General features: G+C 64.7%; 1 protein-coding gene across 6 annotated transcripts in view; it reads left to right on the top strand.

Moving 5' to 3' along the window:
• The window catches only part of ZFPM1 (zinc finger protein, FOG family member 1), a 69,513-nt gene that overhangs the window by 22,495 nt on the left and 26,887 nt on the right, over positions 1-20,131 (top strand). For all 6 annotated transcript variants that reach the window (XR_003524349.2, XM_027620351.2, XM_027620355.2 and 3 more), the window contains exons 2-3: positions 4,290-4,418; positions 6,826-6,951. Coding sequence is in view for 5 of the 6 variants with exons in the window: in XM_027620351.2 (XP_027476152.2) it covers positions 4,290-4,418; positions 6,826-6,951 (255 nt within the window). In the remaining variant the exon portion in view is untranslated. The remainder of the gene's footprint in view (positions 1-4,289; positions 4,419-6,825; positions 6,952-20,131) is intronic.

Here is a 20,131-nt window from a genome sequence, read left to right as displayed (position 1 = left end):
TTAGAGGTGGTCATTCAAAGCCACCCCCCCCCACCAGCTGCCTCACCATCAGAGCCAGGAGGGGCCGTTAGTCGTGCAGCTCGGGGACTCGGAAGGGAGCGGGGATCATCCTGCCGCACAGAGCCTGTCTCCGTAATTCAGTCTTAAAGCATGAAGAACGGGAGTTGATGAAATTCTGCTATCAGCGCCCAGCCAATATGCAAACTATCTCGCCCCCAATCAAATAGCTATTATGTTTTCATTTCCATTTCCACGTCCGGCTTAATGAGCAGGAGACGGATCGGCGCGGGGCCTCTGCTCACCGTGATAACTGAGGGGCTCCGGGCAGCGGGGGCAGCTCTGCAACCGCCATCATCACCACGGGCACCCCCAGACAGGGTCCAGCCTTGGGCACTGGCCTCTCCACCCTGCTGGGCTGTGCGGCCGGCGTCAGCCTCGATCCAGGCGTCCGGAGGGTGAAGGGACGCACGGGGCCACCCTGGTGCAGAGGGGGCTTTGCCTGAGCCAGCGTCTGCAGGGGTAGCATGTCTGGGGAGGGTCCTGCCTTGCCCGCCCCCACCATTGCTTCCTCATGGGGGCCATAGGCAAGTCACTTCACCTTGCTGGGCCTCAGTTTACTCATCTGCAAAGTGGGTGTAACCTCTGGGTGGTGTTGAGAGGCTGGGAGGAGATCTGCCCATCATGACTGGCTCAGGGCCCGGCCAGCCCCCTCCCCACCCCTGTGCGGTCCACACACACTTTCCCCACCACCCCTACAGTCTGGGCCACCGGGCAGGGGTGGTTAAAGGAGAACATTGTAAAATGCTGAGCACAGGGCTAACGTACGACAGATGATGCTTAATAACCGCACGCCCCCCACCCCATTCCCCAGGCCCTGCTGTGCAGCAGGTGGCGACAGCTAACGATGTTTGGTGCGCACTTACTACACGTTTCACCCTGTGACATAGGAGCTGTTGTGGTTTCCGAGCACAGAGAGGTAGAGTGACTTGCCTGAGGTCACACAGCACGGACACCTGTCTTGCATGGATTGGCCTGGCCTAGCTGTTGGGATCTTTGCCAGAGAGCGTCCCGCAGGGGTCAGGTGGGGCTCATTCCTGGCTCAGGGCAGCCAGGGAAGCAGCAGTGTCTCTCTGATGCGTGGCCAGTGGAGGAACCCTCCTCCCCAAGCCCTCGGTGGAGTGGGACCCCAGGGTGTCCCAGGGGCGGGATGGCACGCTCTTGGGGTGCCGAGGCAGGCACGGCTCAGCCTTGGCCATGACACATCCCCTCGTGGGCTCGGAGCGATTTGCTGGTTGGCCGTTGTCTCCGACATTATCAGAGCGGCTTTAATTGCGGTGGAACTGAATTAGCAGCATTAGAATAAATTGCTGCAGCCCGGCAGCCCCTTTCTTCACGCTCCTTGTCACGCCTTTGTGCGGCGCGGGGGCCTTTGTTCTCCCATAAACGGACCCGCCACGAGCTTGGGGCCTCCCTGGGTGGCTGAGGCCCGCCTGAGCGGGGCCCTGACAGTCGGAGCTGCATCCCTGGGGTCAGGTAGCGGTGCAGAGGGGGGCGTCCGCTCTGCCCCAACGCTGTGGTCCCTGCGGGCGCTGAGAGCAAGTGGCTTCGTACCCGTTCACCAGAGCAGGTGACTGAGGCCCTGAGGTCCTATGGCCATTCAGCTACGGGCCATCCCCTTGGAGCTCTGATGAGCCCAGGAGGCACAGGCATGTCTCAGGCTGACCCCAGAGGCCTTTGTGCTGCCCACCGAGGCTGGGATGGCTGCCGGGCTGCTGGCCGCCGTGGCCAGCAGCACCTGCTCAGCACCAACCCCACAGGCGGGGCAGCTTGAGGCCAGCCTCCCCTGCAGCCTCTGCTTTCCTGCCCGGATGCGTGCCAAGACAGGCCACGGCAGGTCGGGCCTCCCACCTGTCCCAGGGGCCACGGTGGACCAGCTGGGCTGTGCCCAGTCCACCTCAGAGGCTTGTCTGTCCATGTGGGTGCGTTGACAGGAAAGCACAAGACTCGGCCTGGGGCTGGTTCTGCGCCGTCTCGGCCCGGCCACGGGCTGGTGAGCACCTCCCCATCTCCTGTAATTACGGCTCCGGGGTGTCCCGGGGAGGCTAGGACTCAGGTCTGGAGCTGGAGTCCAGACGGCTGCAGCCGGGAAACAACCCTCTGCCAGGGACTCTGTGGCCCTCCAGTGCCTCCGGGGTGAGCATCCGCTCCTTGCCCTGGCCTCTCCCCAGCCTCGAAGCCGAGCCCTGTCCAGCCCCCGGGCCCTCCACCCGGAGCTGCACACTCCCAGCTGCCTGTCCTGCCTGAGCTCTGCTGGCGCCATCTCCCCTGCTCTCGCCTCCCTCATTTGCCCCCCTCCCTCCCAGCACTTAGAATCAGTTGATTCCTGTTTGGGGCCCGTCTGTTGTTCTTTGAAGGTCTCCCCAGCGGGCCTGGGAGTCCCCCCGCAGAGTCCCGATGTCCTGGGCACCTCTGCCTCCTGGAGCAGTGTCCGCCCCAGGCGGACATGTTGGCGGGAGGCAGGAAGGGCGTCCGCCCCGCCAGGAACGCTCGGTTTTCCTTACTATAGCCGGCCGCCGTCTGCCAGTGACCAGGGATTTGAGCTGGAAGGCAAACAAAACCAGCTCGCCCACCTCCCTGCCCCATGGAAATTGCTACATTGGGAAAGTCAGGTGGAGCCTCGTTTCTCACATTGCTCCTTCTATCATCGTCTCCCTGGACCGCTGCCCCGAGCCAGCTCCTGTGGCCCGTGGTGGACGCTGGCTGGTGGCACCAGGTTTCACCTCTGGGGAAATACAGGGAAGGAGGGGAGTGAGGGAGGGCACCAGAAGAAGACTAGGGGTTTGGTGAGAAGCCCCTGAAATGGCACATTTTGGTCTCTGGGTTTTCTGGGGAGAAGGCACTGGCTTTCACCAGATCCCCATGGGGGTCATGATGTAGAAAAGGTCACAGAGGCAGGAATCCCAGTCAGATCTCCATCAGCTGCTGCTTGCTTGCCTCCAGGGATGGGGAGCTCAGCCCCTGAGAGGTGGCCCTTCCATTCCACATACCTCTGTCCCCGATGCCAGCAAGAGCAAGCCCCATTCAGCCCCATCAGGCACCCCCAACACGTGGATTTGCAGTTGTTGTCATGACTTCCAGACGTTTCTTCAGCTGCAAGAGGGCCTGGCTGCTGTGGGGTTGGCAGCCTGGGCTGAGCAGGGGTCTGTGAGTCAGGACCCTGCCCCATGGCCATGCCCAGATGATGGGCATCATCTCCCTGATGACTGGGGGGGAGGGGTGGGGGGTACCGGGGCAGGGCAGGACAGGTGGCTAGAGGAGCCATTTGGGAAGGTAACTAGGGCAGGAGGCAGCTTCAGCCCCAGCACCTGTCTCCGGGCCTCAGGACCCAGGCCGAACCAGCCAGAGGGGGCCTGGGGAGATTTGGAGAGCAGAATCAGGAGGGATGCCTGCTCACCAATCTCCCCTCTGCCCGCCCTCCCCCGGACACGCCGGTCTGATGGAGGGTGCTGCCCTGGCAGGTCTGGCTTCCCTCCTTCCCCAGGAAGTCTCTGGGCTCTGAGTCCGCCTTCTCAGCTGTAAGGGGGTTCCGTGGAGCAGACCTGCAAGGGCCTCCCAGGGAAGGTGACAATTGGAATCTGGGGCCGCAGGCCTGAGGCCCTCCGGTCCCAGAGGCTTGACTGCCGACACCTGTGCCCTCCCGCACCTGTGCCCCATCAAGCACGCATTCCCGTAGCCACGTTTTCTGAGCACTTCCTGGGCCCCGCACACGGGCCCACCCTCACGAAGCTCCCAAACCTCGGTAGCTGAGTGGGGAGGGCTTCTCGGGGGACTTGTCTGGGCCCGGGAGAGATTTACCCTCACGCTGGGGCTCCGTGAACCCCCAGAGGGTGTTGGCGAGGGGGAGGCGAGGGCTGTGGTCCACACAGCCCCCAGGAGCCCCCTGAACCGGAAGAGGCACCGTCGCTGCTCCCACAGCTTGGAACAGAGCGGAGGGGAGACCCGGGGAGGGGCCAGGACCACCCTCCTGGCCAGAGGGGTCAGTGGGCTGAGAGGTTGCAGAGCTGGGGAGGTGGGGGTGGGACGCCAGAGTGACCCCAGGCGTGGGAACTGTTGCAGGGACTGGGGTGATATGAGGGTGAGGTGTGCACAAGTCTTGGGGGCGCCGCTCACGGCCTCTGGCCCTGTGAGGTGGCAGAGCCTATACCCCTCTGCCCGGGGAGGGGGGGTCTGGAGGCCGGGGGGCCATCGCCCCACAGAGCCTCACGATTCCTTTTGGGCTGTGTCTGCAGGTTCCCTTGGAGACGTGGAAGCTACGGAAGAGGCTCAGGCCATGGACGCCAGCCACCCAGAGCGGGAGGCCGGAACACCGGAGCCTGAGGCCGTGGGAGAGCCCGAGCCCCTGAGCCCTTCCAGTCCAGGTGAGTCCCGCGGTGGGTGCACGACAGGCTGGCGTCTCACGCCCTGCGCTGCCCCACCCCTTCCCACGTCCTCACCGGTGAAGTGCGCCTTGTGCTTGCTGGTGTCTGTGGGCCAGGGGCCTGACGCCTGGAGGGGCGGGGGCAGGAGACACATACACCCTCAGCATGAGGAGGGTCTTGGAGTCCAGCCCCTTCTGATGCAAAGGGGCAGACGAAGGCCTCAATGGGGAAGGTCTAGTCCAGGCTTGGACAGGGCGTCCTGGGCCACTGAGTGACCTCGAGAAAGCCATGCCCTCCCCCGCCTCCATTTACCCTCTGTGGGATGGGGCAGCGGGGCCTCAGCACGCATAGTCCCAGCGCATAGCAGGTTCTCCTGCTACGGCACAGTACCCCATTTTACAGACGAGGGAATGAGGCCCGGAGGAGGTGAAGGGACTTGCCCACGGTCACACAGCCCGTAAACACCCGAGCAGTGATCCGACCCCAGGTCTGGATTCAGGTTGATTTCTCTTCGTACAGAGCCTGCTCCCCCCACCCGCACCCCAGGCACCTGGAACCTTTCCTTGGACCCTCTTGGTGGCAGTTTCGGGGGTGGGGGTGGTGTTGGGGAGAGACCCAGAGGTGAATCAACCTGACCCCGGGAAGCCTGCCCTGGACAGGTCCCCAGCGGGCCTCAAAGCAAGGGCAGCTTCTCTAGCTAGCCGCACCCCCAGGAGGAGAGGCCTCCCTGAGGTGGACGTGTGGGGGAGGTCAGCACCCTCACCCCTGTTTTCCTGAGGAGGAAACTTGGCTTGGGGTATTAGTGGGGGATCTGGTGTGGCTGCTCTGAGCCGGACTCACCTCTCCCTGCCTCCCCCCTGCTGGCCGTGGGTCTTACCCCCATTCGGGGCCGTGACGCTCTTGGCACACGGGGCTGAATGACCCCCAGGCCGTAGTCTGATGGGGGCGATGTAGCCCCAAAGTGGACCATTTCAGAAGGCAGTGATTAGGTGACATGACGGGGTGAAGGAGAGATGGGGCGAGGGTGACACTGAGCAGAGACCAGAAGGATGCACAGAGAAGGGCGGATCTGCCACTTCAGAGGCCGCGAGAGACTGGCCAGTGGGCAATGGAGATCCTAGGCAGACGTTCTCACTGTGGACCCCCTGCCCCCAGCGTTTCCCAGTCTCCGAGCATCTGTGCCCTGCCCCCTGCGATGACCACAGGCCAGGAGCCCAACGAGCCTCGTCCTCTGAGACCTGCTGGCCCTGGTGGCCCTTTGCGCAGTGGCAGGCTCATCGAGAGCGGGGGGCCGAGGCTCCCCTACCCCCAGCTCACCCAGGGACAGTGGCCGGGGAGCCGCTTTGCGGTCATTACTATTATTTCTGCCGCCCGCCTCATCACCACGGCTAGTTGTGCAGCCCTCTGCCCGACCCCCCCCCCCCCCCGCCCGGCCCTTCCCTGGGGCCCGTGCTCCTGCCCTGCCTGAGCCTCAGTTTCTGCATCTGTGTCTGGGCGGCCGAGGCTGCAGGAGTGCGTAAGGGGCCCCTTGTCACTGCCACCATCATCCCCACTGTTAGGTGCTGTGTGCTGCCGGGGGCGCCCTGAGCTGCCAAAGGCCAAGTGGCTGTTGCTGGTGGACTTTGACCCGGTGGTTTTCCAGGGGAGCCGGGGCTCCTTATCTGATCTGCTAGCCGGGGGCTGGGGCTGCGCGGGGTGGGGGCGGGACCGGGGAAGGAGCTGGAAAAAACAGCCGGGGTTGCACCTGGCACAGGCCGTGGTGATAACGCTGTGATGGGCGAGATAAGGCGGCAGGAGCTGTATCTGCCTCTTGGGCGGGCCCAGCGCGGCTCCCGCGCGAGGGCTGGAGCTCGAATGCCAGCCACGTTGATTTATAGCCAAAAATAATAGGACTTTTATACTGTGTGATTGATTTATTTGATGTTAATCACAGCTCTTATCTCGGGTATTAATAATCTGCCGGGCGTGTGACGTCACCAAGGGGGGGCTTTTATGGGAGCTCATCGATTGGGGGCTGTGGTAGTTATCAGGCTCGGCAGGGAAGGCAAATATGCCCTTTGGGCTGGAATTGGGTGCAGGGCCCTGCTCGCGGGGGCCCCCAGCTGCCGGCGGAGGAGACCAGGGAGCTGGGGCCTGCACGTGTGCCCTTTAGGCCACCCTACCCTCTAATTATTAGCTGCAGCTGGAATAACGATTACTGCTGCAGTTAATGAGGGGATGAGAGGTTTTAAAGGCCAAGGAGAAAACTGAGGTGTCCCCCGTTAGCGCAAACCTGGGTGTGGGGTGACCTTGGGAACGTGCTCACCCACCTGGGCCTCAGTTTCCCTCCCGTCCACAGGGCGAGGTGGGGAGGTGGGTGGATCAGCGCCCAGGGATCGCAGGGCCTGATGGTGTTTTCTGTCTGCAGACGCTAATCCCCCACCCCCACCATCGCCACCGCCCCCCACGCCCCCAGGAGGCCCCGAGGAGATGAAGGGGCAGGAGTCAGAGACAAGGCTGGAGGAGGAGTCTGGCGTCTCCTGGAGCGGGCCAGGTAAAGCACCCCTGTGGGCGGGCGGGCGGGCGGTCGGTCGGGGCCTGGGGGCCCAGCCTTCTGAAAATCCAGGGAGCCTGCTGTCCTGGCGGCTTGGGTGGGACAGGCCCCGCCTCCTGGCTGAGGAGGCCAGTGGCGACCCTCTGGGCCAGAGCCTGTGCCTGTTCCAAAGTCCAGCCAGCCTGTGGGGCCAGGCACCACGCCATGCTAACGCGCCGCGGGGGCTCCCAGGAGGCATTCCCCTCTGGCTGGGCAAGAGGAGCCTCAGGTGGGGAGGGCGGGGGAGAGGCATTGTAGGCGTGCGTCTGGAGGGCCGTCCCCCTCGCCCCAGGCTGGGGCTTCTGGCTGGAGTGGGGTGGCTGCAGTCACGTGGGAGGCAGGCGTCGGCCCCACCTGCCCAGTGCTGGAGCGCGGGGCGTGGCTCTGAGGGTGGTTTCCTGCTACCCATCGCCCCAACCACCAGTTTGCAGCCAAAAGTCTGACCAGAGGTGTTCTCCATAATTCTGGGGAAAGTGGGGTGGCGTGCGGGGGGTGTGGGGCTGCATCTCTGAGCACAGGTATGGCTTGTTCTCAAGGGCTGGGGGTGAGACTGCCCTTGGCTCAGACGTGCAGGTGCAGGAAGCGTTCATTGAGTACCTGCTGTGTACCCGACAGACAGCTATGAGCAGATGATCCTCGGAGTGTGTGTGCAGGGGTGATGAGAGTGAGGCTCGGGCCGTGGCAAGGGGCACATAGGTAGGGCCTTGCCTTGCGGGGTCAGGGAGGGCTTTGCCAGGGCAGAGGGGACCCCCGTTCCTCCTCGGAGGGCCATGGGAAGGAGGGGTTGGCCTGGCGCCCACAACCAGGATGGTGACCCCACCCCTCGGGGAAAGCGAGTCCGCTCTCAGCCCCTCCCACCTGGGTGGGCCATGGTGTTGTCTAGGAGCCGAGCATCCTGGGTAAGACAGTGCTGGGCGTCCCCTCTGCTTCCCCCAGCACCGCGAGCCCGCTGCCCTTCAAACAGACTGGGTTTATGTCCCTCAGCCATCACCCCCCCCCACTTCTTGGGGTCCCATTGGTGGCGGGGGGGGTGCCCGGGTGTCCTGGTAGATAGGTGGCAGCCATGTGCCCTGTCCCCACCAAGGAGAAGCTGGCCAGGGGGGCTGTAGGGCCATGTGTCCCTGAGGCCCTCAGGGCCTAGTCAGGCATCACTAAGCCACATGCCTACATGCTGGGTGCTTGGGTCCACACTGGGGCCATTCTGCACACAGGACAGTGCCTTAGGGCTGGGCAGGGACCCTGTGGTCAGACTGCTCTCCCTGCCTCAGTTTCTCCAGCTGCAGATGAGGTAACAACGAGGCGGCCCCCACAGAAGCCAGGTCAGCGCTGCCACGGGCCCCATAACCCCTCACATTTCAGTCTTTATCAGGAAACTTCCTGCTGCGATGGGGGGAGCAGGGACCACCCACATGCCTGAGGGGCCCTGACTGAGGCCACAACCACCGGGGAGAGCGTCCATGGGGAGGAAAGCACCAGGCAGCCCCCACACCAGCCTCTGAGGTGGGCACAGCGTGACAAAGGGAGTTGTCCAAGGTCACCCAGCCTGGAAGCAGCAAAGTGGTGTGCAGACCCGACTCCAGGGTACAGACCCAGCTCCTGGGTTGCAAGCCCGGCTCTGGGGGTTCAGGCCCGGCTCCCAGGGTGCAATCCCAGCTCTGGGGGTTCACGCCCGGCTCCGGAGCAGGAGCTGCGATGTGTCAACGCCAGCTTCAGTTGCCACCCCAGGAGGCAACACAGTGCTCACCCCCATTTTATAGATGGGGGCACAGAGGCCCCGAGAGGCTGGGAACTGACCCCAGGGCAGGGGGGTTGGAGCTGGGGTGGCCGTGGTTTAGGGCTGGGGTGCATCCTCTGGGGCTGGGGGGCTCCCTCTCAGCCTCCACAGATAGGAATTTCTGTGCAGTGGGCAGTGATGGGCCGATAAGCCACCACTGGCCAACCGCCGTGGTGCCTGCCCCCTATCAGACCCCGGACAGGCCACACTTATCGTCCGCCAGGGAAGCCAGAGAGGCCCATTGCATCCTTATCTCTGCGGGGCTGCCCGTGCCAGCGATGGGGCAGCAGGGCTTTGCCAGGGTCTGGCCAGGCCAGCGTCCCTGAGGGCAGTGCCCAGCCCAGTGACCTGCCGCGGGAGGGGGGCCTGCCGCCGTGGCCTTTGCCCACAAGCCCTGCTCCCCCTCCCCTTGTCTGACCCCTGAGCCCCTCTGCATGTCCTGGGCAAGTCTCTCTCCCTCCCTGTGTCTCTGAGTCTGTGTCTTGCTTCTGGCTGGCCGCTGCTTCTCTGTCCCCAGATGGGGAAAAAGTGCTGGCCCCACCACCTGGCTTGGGGACCGGGCTTGGGGGGTCAGCCTGGGGGACACCGGATACCGTTCTCTTCCAGGATGAAGGGGCTAGCTTGGACCCCAGTGCACCGTGCACTGTCTGGTTTTGGGGGAATGACTGGGCCCCAAGCCTCCGTTTCCCACCCAGACTGCGCAAGGTAGGCCTCGGTCACCTCACAGAGCTTAGGGCTCAGCACGGACCTGGGACGGCACACACTGCTCGTCCCCACCTCCCCTCTCTGGCTGCCATCTGCTAGCCAGGGTTCATGGGGCTCTCGGGGACCCCCTTTGCCCCTGCTGGGACCCACCACCCAGGGAGGCCCAGGAGCCGGTGACCACAGCCCAGCAGAGACCGGGCCTCAGGGCCTCTCGGCCTCAGCATAGCGTGTGCAGTGGAACTGCACTTCTGGTGGTCAAGGCCCAGAGCAGCCGGTCGTGAGCACCCCCAGGAGGCACCCCCAGGGCACCGGGCAGGAGGGCGGCCTCCCAGGAGGGCCTGGACACACCACCAACCCAGGGGCGGTCTTGGATGCGAAAGGGCGTCCTCAACACTAGAGAGCGGGTCCGGGATGCGTGAGGGGCCCATGGTCTCCTAGGCCCGTTCCTGCCCCACCTGATACCTGCTGACCCTGGAGCTCCAAAAGCAGTCTGGGGAGGTGCTCAGGGATGTGTCTTCATTTGAAAGAGTGGTGAGCTCTGTTGGCTTAGCTCTCGAGCGTGACTGGTCCCATGGGAGCCCCCCCCCTCCGCCCCCCGCCAACCCCGTCATAGCTTTGCAGAGAGGCAGGATCACAGACCCCCGAGCATACCTGCCCCGGCCTGGGTCCAGCTTTGCCGAGTGACTGTGGACTGGGTGCCTGACCTCTTGGGGCCCCTGTTTCCTCCTGTCCATGCTGGAGCTAGGGAGAACGGTAGCTTCCCGGGGGACCAGCACACAGAGGGCCAGCCGTAGCGTCATCTGCCCGCCCGGGCAGCGTGGGTTCCTCTGGGAAGTGGGGTGTCAGCAGGGTCCACAAGAAGCAGCCACTCTCAGGCCAGAAAGGCCACGAGGCCCTGAGGCAGGGAGAGGCCGCCTTTCGCTTCCCTGTCTGCGGTGTGGTCTCGTTCCCCTCCCCGCCCACTCTCCCCTGCCCTGGGCACGAGAGGTCCCCGCTGCGCTTGGAGTCGGTGGGGCCAGGCAGGGTTGCAGACCCAGCTCTGAGCCGGCTCTGTCCCTGCTGTCCTCTGAGCAGCGGGACAGCAGCCCACCTCGGGCCGGCGGGGGCTGGGGCAGAGCCCCCACCCAGTGTTGGATGAATACTCTCTGGACCCTCATGAGTTGGTGTGCGGGGATGTGTCCTCCATGCTGGGAGCTCAGGCCACACCAGCAAGTGAACCACGGAGTGTGCAGGAAAGGGAGGAGATCCTGGCGGACAGGGAGGCCCCCACACGGGCCCCACAGGGCAAGGAGGTCCTCTGGTCACAAGTGGACAGTCTGAGTAAAGGCTCAGGAGTGCGATCGAGGCCTGGTCCGTGGTCTGTAGGGAGGGGGTACAGCCCATGGTGGGGAAGGGCTTGGGGAAAGGGGGTTGCTGGGCTGGGGGGCTTTGAAGGGAAAGGGGGTGGGTGTCAGGAAGGGGGAGAGCTCGGTATTTTTATCTTTGAAATGACCTTGTTCACTGGAGGGGCAGGCTGTTTAAAATTCCGATATGCAAATGACTGAGAGCTGTAATCTGTAATCCCCAAAGCATGTCTGGAGGGCAGCTGGCCAGGAGCTCTCTGCCTGTGAGGGGTCGGCCCCCCGCTCCATGCCCGCCCCCCCGCCCTCCTGCCGTCACCCCGTTCCCCACACCCTGTCTCCCCACCTAACATCTAGAAAAAGCAGGTCAGGCAGGCAGGCCAGCCCCTGTTAGGACTGAGAGCCTGTAGGGTCCCATCCTGAGTGGGGGTCCTGGGCCCGTCACCCACCTCCTGGCCCCCATGGGAGCCTCTGTCCCGTGGCAGTCAGCATGCCCTCAGCCTGCCTGGCCAGGTCATGGGGAACTAGATGAAGGGAACAGCTGTGGGGAGTCCCAGGGGGGTCTGGGAGCCTCCTCTGCAACCAGCCTCGTGGTGTGAGGTCCCCTCCCTGCCTGCTTGCCTGGCACAGGGCAGGCGAGAACCAGCTGTCCATCTGCCCCTCTGGGAGCCAAGGTCCAGACACCCCGGCTGGGGAGCAGCGTGCACCCGGCTGCTGAGTGCAGGGCTGTCCACTGCGGGTGCCACATGCCAGGTGGGGAACAGGGAGGTGAACCTGGGAGGCCCACAGGGGCCCCCCACCAGCTCCAGGGACATCAGGTCACTGTGAAGAAGGAAGGGGGTGGTCAGAGTCACACTTGGTGGCCAGGCCTGGCTTTGTGATCAGAGCCCCAGGGCAGGGGTCCCTTTCACCCACAAGTGCCTTGGAGCCCAGAACTCTTTCCTGGTGACCACTGTTGACAAAACAAAATCTGACTGGCATCAGGGGTTACCTTTTTTGTCCCCATGTCAGGCCCTGGAGGCAGAGATAGGAAGGCTGACCATGTCCTCGTGGCACTGTAGGTCAGCAGAAGCTTCCCCAAGCTGAGGCCTGAAGGACCAACTGGAGTGGGGAGAGGGCGTCCAGGCATTGAGCTGGCACGTGCAAAGGCCCTGAAGTTTGAGTACAGTGGGTGTGGCTGGAGCATTAGGATGGGCGCAGACTGGTCGGGGTTTGGGCTCAGTGTAGGGAGTATAGATGCCTCTGCTTTCTTGGCTATAAAATGAGAGACTGGAGGGTTTTAAGTGAGGTGTGTGGCTCAGTGCCGTGCAGTGGGTGGGTTGAAAGCGCACCCCCAGAGAGCGTGGTGCTGTAATGGGCCAGAGGAGGCAGCTTTCTCCGGCTCGAGCGCTGAAGCCTCACCCCCCCCACCCCTGGGGTCCTGGGGAGCCTGCTGGAACCTTCGCCCCTGGAGTGTGCGCAAGGGCGTGGGGCTGGCTATCTGGGCCTTGCGCGGCTGACTAATCTCACTGCGGAGTTTCTAGGCAAACCTCAAGGTTTGTTATCGGGCAGCGGGCGGTCGGGCTGCCGAGGCAGGACGGCCTGTCCTGATGGACAGCCTGGGAGATGGGCTGGCCGTGCGTCCCCTCCCCCTGGCTCGGCATGTGTGGGTGGGAAAAATCATTTCAGCTGTTTTGCGTTATCGTGGGGCCTGGCACCGCGGCCCGATAGGCCTATTTGTCTTAGATTAACAGATGGGGGGAGGGGGGAGGGAGAGGGTAATGGCGGATGGCAAGGGTCAGCCCGGGGTCAGCTCCAGAGACCAGACCCAGTGGCTGGGTCAGCAGTCACGTCTTCTGGGCCCCCGGGAAGGGAGTCCACACCGTGTGGCCCCCAGGGGATGGGTGCCCTGAGACCCACACAGCACCCTCTGCCCATCCTTGAGCCTCCCCATTTCACAGCTGAGCAGCCCAAGGCTCCAGGAGATGGGGGTCAGCCCCGGAGGCAGGGGTGCTGTGCGTCGCTGCGGTCAGCCTTCCTTCCTGCCCAGGTGTTTACTGAGCACCTGCTGGGGGCCAGGCATGCCGCAGCTGCTGGCCACAGTGGGAGATGGTCCCCCTGCTTAGAGCTGTGTTGTGGGGGGGGACACAGGCCATAGAGCCCAAAGAGCATGGTGTCTAGGGCCCAGGAGTAGGAAGAGAAGGAGGTCATTTATTCACTCCACAAACACTTGGATGTTAGACACCTGCCTGGGCCAGCAGCCTGCAGGCAGCCAGGGAGCTGACGCCTGAGCCCGGGAGACAGAGACTGCATAATACAGGAGCAGTACCCTCATATGTCCGAGGAATAGAGGGGGAGTGATGCCAAGCCCACGCAGCACCCAGACCAGGACAGGGAGGGGGACCACTGTCCCGGGAACAGTGCCCCGGGCAGAGGGCACAGCGGAGGCGAGAGTCCTGAGGCCAGAGTGAGCCCTGCTGCAGCCGGGGTGAGTGCAGGGATGAGAAGGGAGGAGGCAAGCTCAGAGCAAGGGGGCTGCCTTGCATATGTGGTTGTCTAGGAAACGGAGTTCAGGGGCTTCCACCAGCACAGGCCCAGGGTGGTTGGCTGATCGATGGGCCCCTCGGCTGCCCACTGCCCCCTGGCCCCAAGCTCTTTCCATGACATTGGTCCTGGGCCAGAGAGGGGGCCTGGACCTCGGCCTGCGTCCACCGCCACAGCTCAGGCCTGCCCACGTCTCCGAGCAAGGCCTACAGACTGGGCCCCTGGGCCGGGGCTGAGGTGCAGGCCATGCATGAGCCTGTGGCCTGGCCTCTGTTGCTGGCCTGGCCCACACAGATGCCCCCTGTTGCACTACCCAGTGGACGCCAGGGGCCAGGCCGTGCACAGCACTCCAGGAAGGCCATGTGCAGAGGGGCGTCTGTGGTAAGACCTCCCTGTCCCTCCCCGGTGGGGACCCTTGAGGCGTGGAGCTGGCTGTGGCTTCCCCCATGGCTGGGCTGCTGACCCCTTGACCCTGGGCCAGCCCCTCACCGCGGTTAGTGGCTCTTGACAGCGGAGGCGCCATCCACCTGGCACCCCGATGGGCCCTTGGCTGGCTCTGTCTTCCGACTGCACCCCCAACAATGACACAGGGGCCGCACATCCCCCAGGACCAGGACCTGTGAGAGAAACAGATGTTAGCAAGACTCAGACACCGCCGTCCTGCAGCCAGAGTGCATCCCCGTTCGCTCACTAGCCGGTGCTTCTGTTCATTGAGCACCGACTGTGTACCAGCCCCTGTAATAGACACTGAGGACACGGCCTGAACAAGCAGCCCAGCCACCGCCCTCCTGGAGCCACAGGCTGTGGCAGGGACAGCAGTGAGGGGCTCGGACACTGAGCCAGGGATGCAGACTGAGGGAAGCAGGGGGGCTGGTGGGGGGGCAGCACCCGCGGGGTTGGCACAGACCGTGCACGGCTGGGAGAGCAGGCTGCAGACACGCTGGGTAACCCGCCGCATAGAGCTCAGCCCAGCAAAGGCCCTGCAGTGGGTCTGCAGTGGGGGAGGGAGGGCTGGGGGAGGGGCTGACCACCATGTGGGGGTGGACCACAGGGGTTCGTGGGTGGACTTGCGAGACCCGTGAGAAAGCTGATGGAAATTTGACAGCAGATGTCACACCCCCCGTTTTACAGATGGGGAAACTGAGGCTGTCCCATTGCCACCATTGGGCTCTTGAGTGGGGACTGAGCCCGCAGCCCTGCCTCCTGGGGAGTGGCCCCCTCCCAGCCCCATTGCACACGGTTCTTGGCGGCTCCCCCAACCCTTTCCAGGGTGTAGACGCCGCCTGGCGGGGGGCAAGTAGGCAGCTCAGTGGCTGGCAGGGCGCGTGGCTGGGGCCTGAGTCCTCGGCCGCCCGGCAGCGGGTGGGGGCTCAGGCCTGGCCGCCTGCCCTGTGCTGCCCGCTGACCTCACCGGCCTTCCGGGAGCGGCTATCTGTGGCCAGGGTGGCCTATCTCGGCCGCGGGCGCTAATCGAGCCTGGCTTCCTCCTCCGCCCTCCCACCCAGCTTCCTGTCCCAGCCAGACTGGCCCCTGGCCCCAGGCTGTGTCTGAGCGGCGGCCTCGGCCCTACCAGCACCTCCCAAATGTCAGTGCGCTGCAGGTCTGGGTCTGCCTGCCCACACCTGGGGGCCCCTTCCAGAAGTTTTTCTCCCTGTCCTCCTAGGCCCAAGCTCAGACTCTCCCCAGCCTGGCCGTGTGGCCTTCAGCTCAGCGTGCTCAGCCTGTGGCCTCCGTGGTGCGTTGGCCACAGACACGCACCTGGGAGACACCCAGGGGGTGATGGGGCTGGCGCCTGACGCAGGCCGTTCCCTCCACGGCAGCCACCACGGCTGTCGCCTTCACACAGACCGGCAGGGCTCCTTTCCTGGGACCAGCGCTGGTCCTGCCCCTTGGCTAGCAGAAGGACTCCCCTTGCTGGTGTCGCTGTCCGCCTCCCTGTCCCTCCCCTGTTCCCCCTGGCCGGCGGGGCCCGAGACGGCCTCCAGCTGTCCCCTGTCACTAGGCACCTCAGGCCCACTGTGCCCTTCTGTGGGCTCAGGCTGCTCCTCTGGGATGGGGACAGGGTGTCGGAGCTGTCTGGAGGCATGAGGAGGGCCGGGGACGGGCCTGGGCAGGGCGGGCGGCCAGAGGGCTGCAGGGCACCATGGCCGTGCAGCCTCTGCTGGCGCGTGCCAGGGTCTCGCAGGATCTGCCCCTGCTCCAAGGAGTGGGCTCCTCGGTCACACCCACCTGACAGGGAAACTGAGGCTTGGCGAGGTGCAGCAGCCCTCTCAGACCCAGGATGGGAACCGGGCCCTCCCCGGAGCCCTGCCGCCCACCCCTCGGGCCTCGACACTCCCTTCCCCGAGACCCCTCCCCTGCCACCAGTGCGGGCTCGCTCTTTATTTATTTATTTATTTATTTATTATTCCTCTATCTCTGTGCGTAACTTTTGATTTCCTCATCGTGTTTTTCCATTACGGCGGCGGTGGACGCGGCCGATAAGATCGGTCCCCGGAGATGGGACAAAGGGGCCGCCATTGGCTCGAGGGCTGGTCATATCCTGCCCGAAAGGGCCGAGCTGGGCCTGAAATGTGGCGTGATGCTATCGCGGGGGCTTTTGTGTGTCGTCGCGGGGAGGGGGGACCCCTCACCCGCCCGCCTGCCCCCCGGCCCGGGACCCCCCCTTTGCCCCCGCAGACAGAAGACAGACGGCTCTGCGCCGCCCCCCCCGCCCCGGGTCCCCGCAGCGGCCTCGGCAGGTGCTCAGTCAGCCATGGTCTGTGCGGGGCCAGCTGGTCCTTCGCTTCCCGAGCCTGGGTTCTGCCCCCGCCGGGCCGGCGCTCCCAGATGCCCGGCTGGAGCCCCTAGCTCTTGCCTTGACTCAGCAGTTCAGCTCCTGGGAATTGGTCACAGGACAGTCCTCTCTGCATGGACAGGCATCTGGGGGGGGGGGGGGCGAGGAGCGCCATCACAGTAGTCTTGATGATGGGAAGCCATTTATTTAGTAATTTATTTTGCCAACCTGTAGAATTTCTAGAAGAGGGAGAAACGATTCTAAAAGAAGCGAATTCTACAAGGATTCCTAAACATTTGGCCGGCCCATGCATCGCCCTGCGCACACTCGCGTGGGTTGGACACACCCAGCGCTGAAGCCCACAGTCACAGCAGCTCTGGGGCTGACGCCGGGGAGGCCCCACTCTCTGAGCCTTCACTGGTTCTGCATAATTCCCAGTTGCCCTGCCCCAGGGCAGCAACAGCCCGTTCCCTGATGGCCCAGGACCTTGCTGCGTCTCGGAGGACACGTGCCACCGCCCTGGTAGACGAGCGAGGGGTGAGGTGTGGAGGTGGGAGTGAGCCCCGTGCGCCGGAGGCCGAGACGCCCCGCGGAGCCCAGCGGTGGGCTCCAGCCAGATTCGGGGCCCAGTGGGGAGCCTGAGGGTTCCTGAGCAGAGGAGAGGCAGGAAGGAGCTGGGCTTCTGTCCATGCCCCTCACCCACTTCCCCTGCCCTGGCCCAGCCCTGTTCTCCTGCCTCCCCCTCCAGGGGCATGAAGGACAGAGCACGGGATGCAGTTGGACCCCTGGGCTTGAACTCCGTCACCCCCCTCACTGTGTGGCCAGGTCCTCTCTGACCCTTGGCCTCGTCTGGGAAGGGGGAGAAGAGCCACCCTGGTGGCGTGGCGGGGGAGGGGGAGGGGCGGGTCTGAGGACCAGGTTGCTCAGCGCCGAGAAAGCAGGTGTCTGCAGGTTCCGTGTGCCGTGCAGGCCCAGGCCTCTCCCTGGGTCCCAGCCTCCCTCCCCATGTGAGAGCACCTCCTTCGTGGGTGGGGCAAATGAGAGGGGCAGGGCTCATAGAGGATCAGCAGGTGCTCAGGGACTATTGGCTTTTCTGGAAGGATCTTTGTAATCCCTAAGGGGTTCACTGGGCCGTAGGCGGTGACAGTGTCATGTTCTTCCTGACGTTGGCTGACCTCGGTGCCTGCTGCTGCCCCCCCCCAACCCCCCCCCCCGGGTTGGAGGCGGGCACCTGCCAGGCGGGGGTCACTCCCCAGGGCCGTCCCTCCACCCTTGCGACCACCCGGCCTCTGACCAACCCTCACTTACCACCCTCCATTTACAGAGGGGCGACTGGACCTAGACCCCTGGCCACACCCCAGCCCAGGCGGGGAGCAGGGTAGGCTGGCCAGGCCAGAGGCCAGGAGGTAGTGAGCTGGAGGCCGGATGGGCAGGAAGGGCCCTCGGTGGCGTCGGCCCCTGGAAAAACAGGGGCAGGGGCCAGGACGCCGATAGGAGCCCGAGAGGCTGTTTGCACGGGAGGCATTTTCTTTACCTTCTCACACAGCCTGCTTCCAGCCCGCCGCCAGTACAAGGCAGGGCTGGGGAGAGCCGGGGACCCCCACCCCAGCTCCCAGGCCTCAGGGTCTCCCAGGAGCTAACGGGACTCCCTCTCCCTGATTCATAGCTGGGAAGACTGCGGCCCAGAGACCCAGGACAGTTGGCTTTTCGAGAAGGCTGGAGGGACCATGAGTTCTCACACTCGGAGGTGCCGGGAAGGTGGTGTTCTCAGGCCCCGTGGGGCTGAGGGGGAGGCCCCGTCCAGGGTGCAGAGCAGGGCAGTACTGCGGGCCCAACACGGAGACCACCCATGGGTCTCGGGCCCTGCCTCTCACCCTGTGTCTCCTCTTGCCAGTTGAGCAGCTCTTGGCTTTGCCCGGACAGGGGCAGTGTCTTGAGAGCACAAGCCCACCCCCAGGGAGCTCTGGTTGGGGTTCAGATGAGGCGATCAGAGCTCAAGGCAGCCCCTGCCCTAACCTCCCCCAGACCTGACTCTGAGCTGCCCGCAGGGCCCCTACCAGCGACCCGGGGCCTCGTCCAGATGGCTCCGCCCCACCCCAGCCCCCACAGACCCCCTTCCCTTCGTGTTGCTGACCCCCCAGTGGTGAAGGGCCCCCGCAGGCCCCACCCTGCCCTGCCGGCGATTCCCAGGAGGCCCTAGCTCCACCATTAGCTGGGGCCAGGGTTCAGCCCGATAAAGATGGGCTGTTGTTCTGTGTCAAAAAATCAATAATTTCCAGCGATGTTCCAGCGATAGGAAGAGAAGTTCCCAGGCCCCAGCTGGTGGGTGGGGCAGGGGCAGAGCTGGGGGCTGTGGCATCAGGGGCCTCCCTCCCTGCCCACTTCTAACCCCACTGGCCAGTGGTGCAGACCCACAGTGGTCCGAGGGCAGCTCCAGGAGACCTAGGCCCAGCCCTCCCCGTCCTGGCCTGCCCCGCCCCCCAAGCTACCCTTTGTAGAAGGCCTGGCCCTCCCCAGGGCCGGACGGGGGTGTGGGAAGCTGGAGCCTGTGGGGCGGGAGGACCTGGGCTCCCGCGTGTCTCCCCGGGACCAGGCCCCTTCTCCCGGGCCCTTGGCTTGTCGGCTGCTCTGGGGGGCCCAGCACTGGTTCTGGCTCCTGCCACCATCCTCCAGACGCAGCTGCCCCCTGGGTCCCCGGCACCGTCAGCACCTTCGAGACACAGCCGTCGGTGAGCCCAGCCCGAGGGAGAGCCCATCAGAGAGGCTGTGTTCATGGACCATGAGCGTCCACCCCCCAGCACTAGAGGTGGGGAGCGGGGCTCAGGGTACAAGGAAGCTGGCAGCAGGGAGGGGCTGGTAGCCGATGGCATCATCCCCCCTGCCTGCATGAGGGCACAGGCACACGGAGGTCCCAGCCAGGGTGTCCAGGGCCATGCCCTGGGGTGGGCACTGTGCCCAGCACCCACTGGCCCACGGCAGAGCCGGCCTCCACGTGGCCCTGCCGGCCGCGACCCCTGCAGCTGGCTCCCAGGAATGTTGCCTGCCTGCCAGCCGGCCCGGACTCAGGCCGGCCCCACGTGACACAGCCACCCAGCCACAGTGCTGGGTGGCTGAAGGAAGGTTAGAACACGTGGCACCACGCCCAGGGGACAGCGCACCCCAGGCAGGTCGTTTCCTGCGGGAGGAGCTCGAGAGGAGGCCTCAGGGTCTGAGCTCTGGGACCCACCTGCTCCAGCCCAACCCCGGCTGCTCAGGAAGGAAGGTTCTGGGCTTGAAGCCCTTTGAAAACCTCTGGCCTGGATGAGAAGGAAACCCCTCTCCGGGGAGGACTCAGGCCCAGCACACCCCACCCAACCTGGACACTTGGGGGGCCTGGGGGCCAGGTGAGGCTGGACACCTGCAACCAGGCCCAGAGGCCAGCAGGAGCCAGGCCCGAGAAGCTGGAGGCTGCAGACGGTGGGTGGCGGGACTGGGGTGGGCCCCCCAGGATGTCCTGTGTGGTGGGTCAGGATGCTGCCCGGGAAGGGGCTCCTCTCTGATGTTCCCTGGTCCTGGTCTCAGTCACATCCCCCGTGCTGGGCACCGCGTGATAGAAGCTAATGTCGAGACGGCCGGCTGGAGGCCTGGCCCTGTGGCGGCCCCCAGAGTGGGTGCAGGGGGTGGGGCATCGTCCCGGAGAGGCCTTCCCTCTCTGAGGAGCCATAGCCCTGCAGGACCGCGAGCCTGGCCCTGCCGTGGCATGGAGCTGGAAGGCCCAGATCGTAGGTGAAACAGAGTTTCTCAACGATGACGGCCAGCGGTCCTTGTTTTTATGTGTCCTCGGGTCACAGGTCCTGGCCCTCTGGCTGCCCTCCCAGGGGTGCTCTGTGGGGTTGCCGGGGCCAGAGGCAGGGTGAAGACCCTCACACACCCCAGGTCCCTGAGAGCCACTAACGTGCTGAGACCTCAAGTGATTTGGCTCCTGAGCCGGGGACCGCATGTGTGTCCGTGCCCACCCCCCACCCGTGTTACTGGCCAGCGGCA

Source organism: Zalophus californianus, chromosome 17, assembly GCF_009762305.2.
Source record: "Zalophus californianus isolate mZalCal1 chromosome 17, mZalCal1.pri.v2, whole genome shotgun sequence".
Lineage (NCBI taxonomy): Eukaryota > Metazoa > Chordata > Mammalia > Carnivora > Otariidae > Zalophus > Zalophus californianus.
Note: the sequence above shows the minus strand (reverse complement) of the source record. Positions and strands in the feature narration are given on the sequence as shown.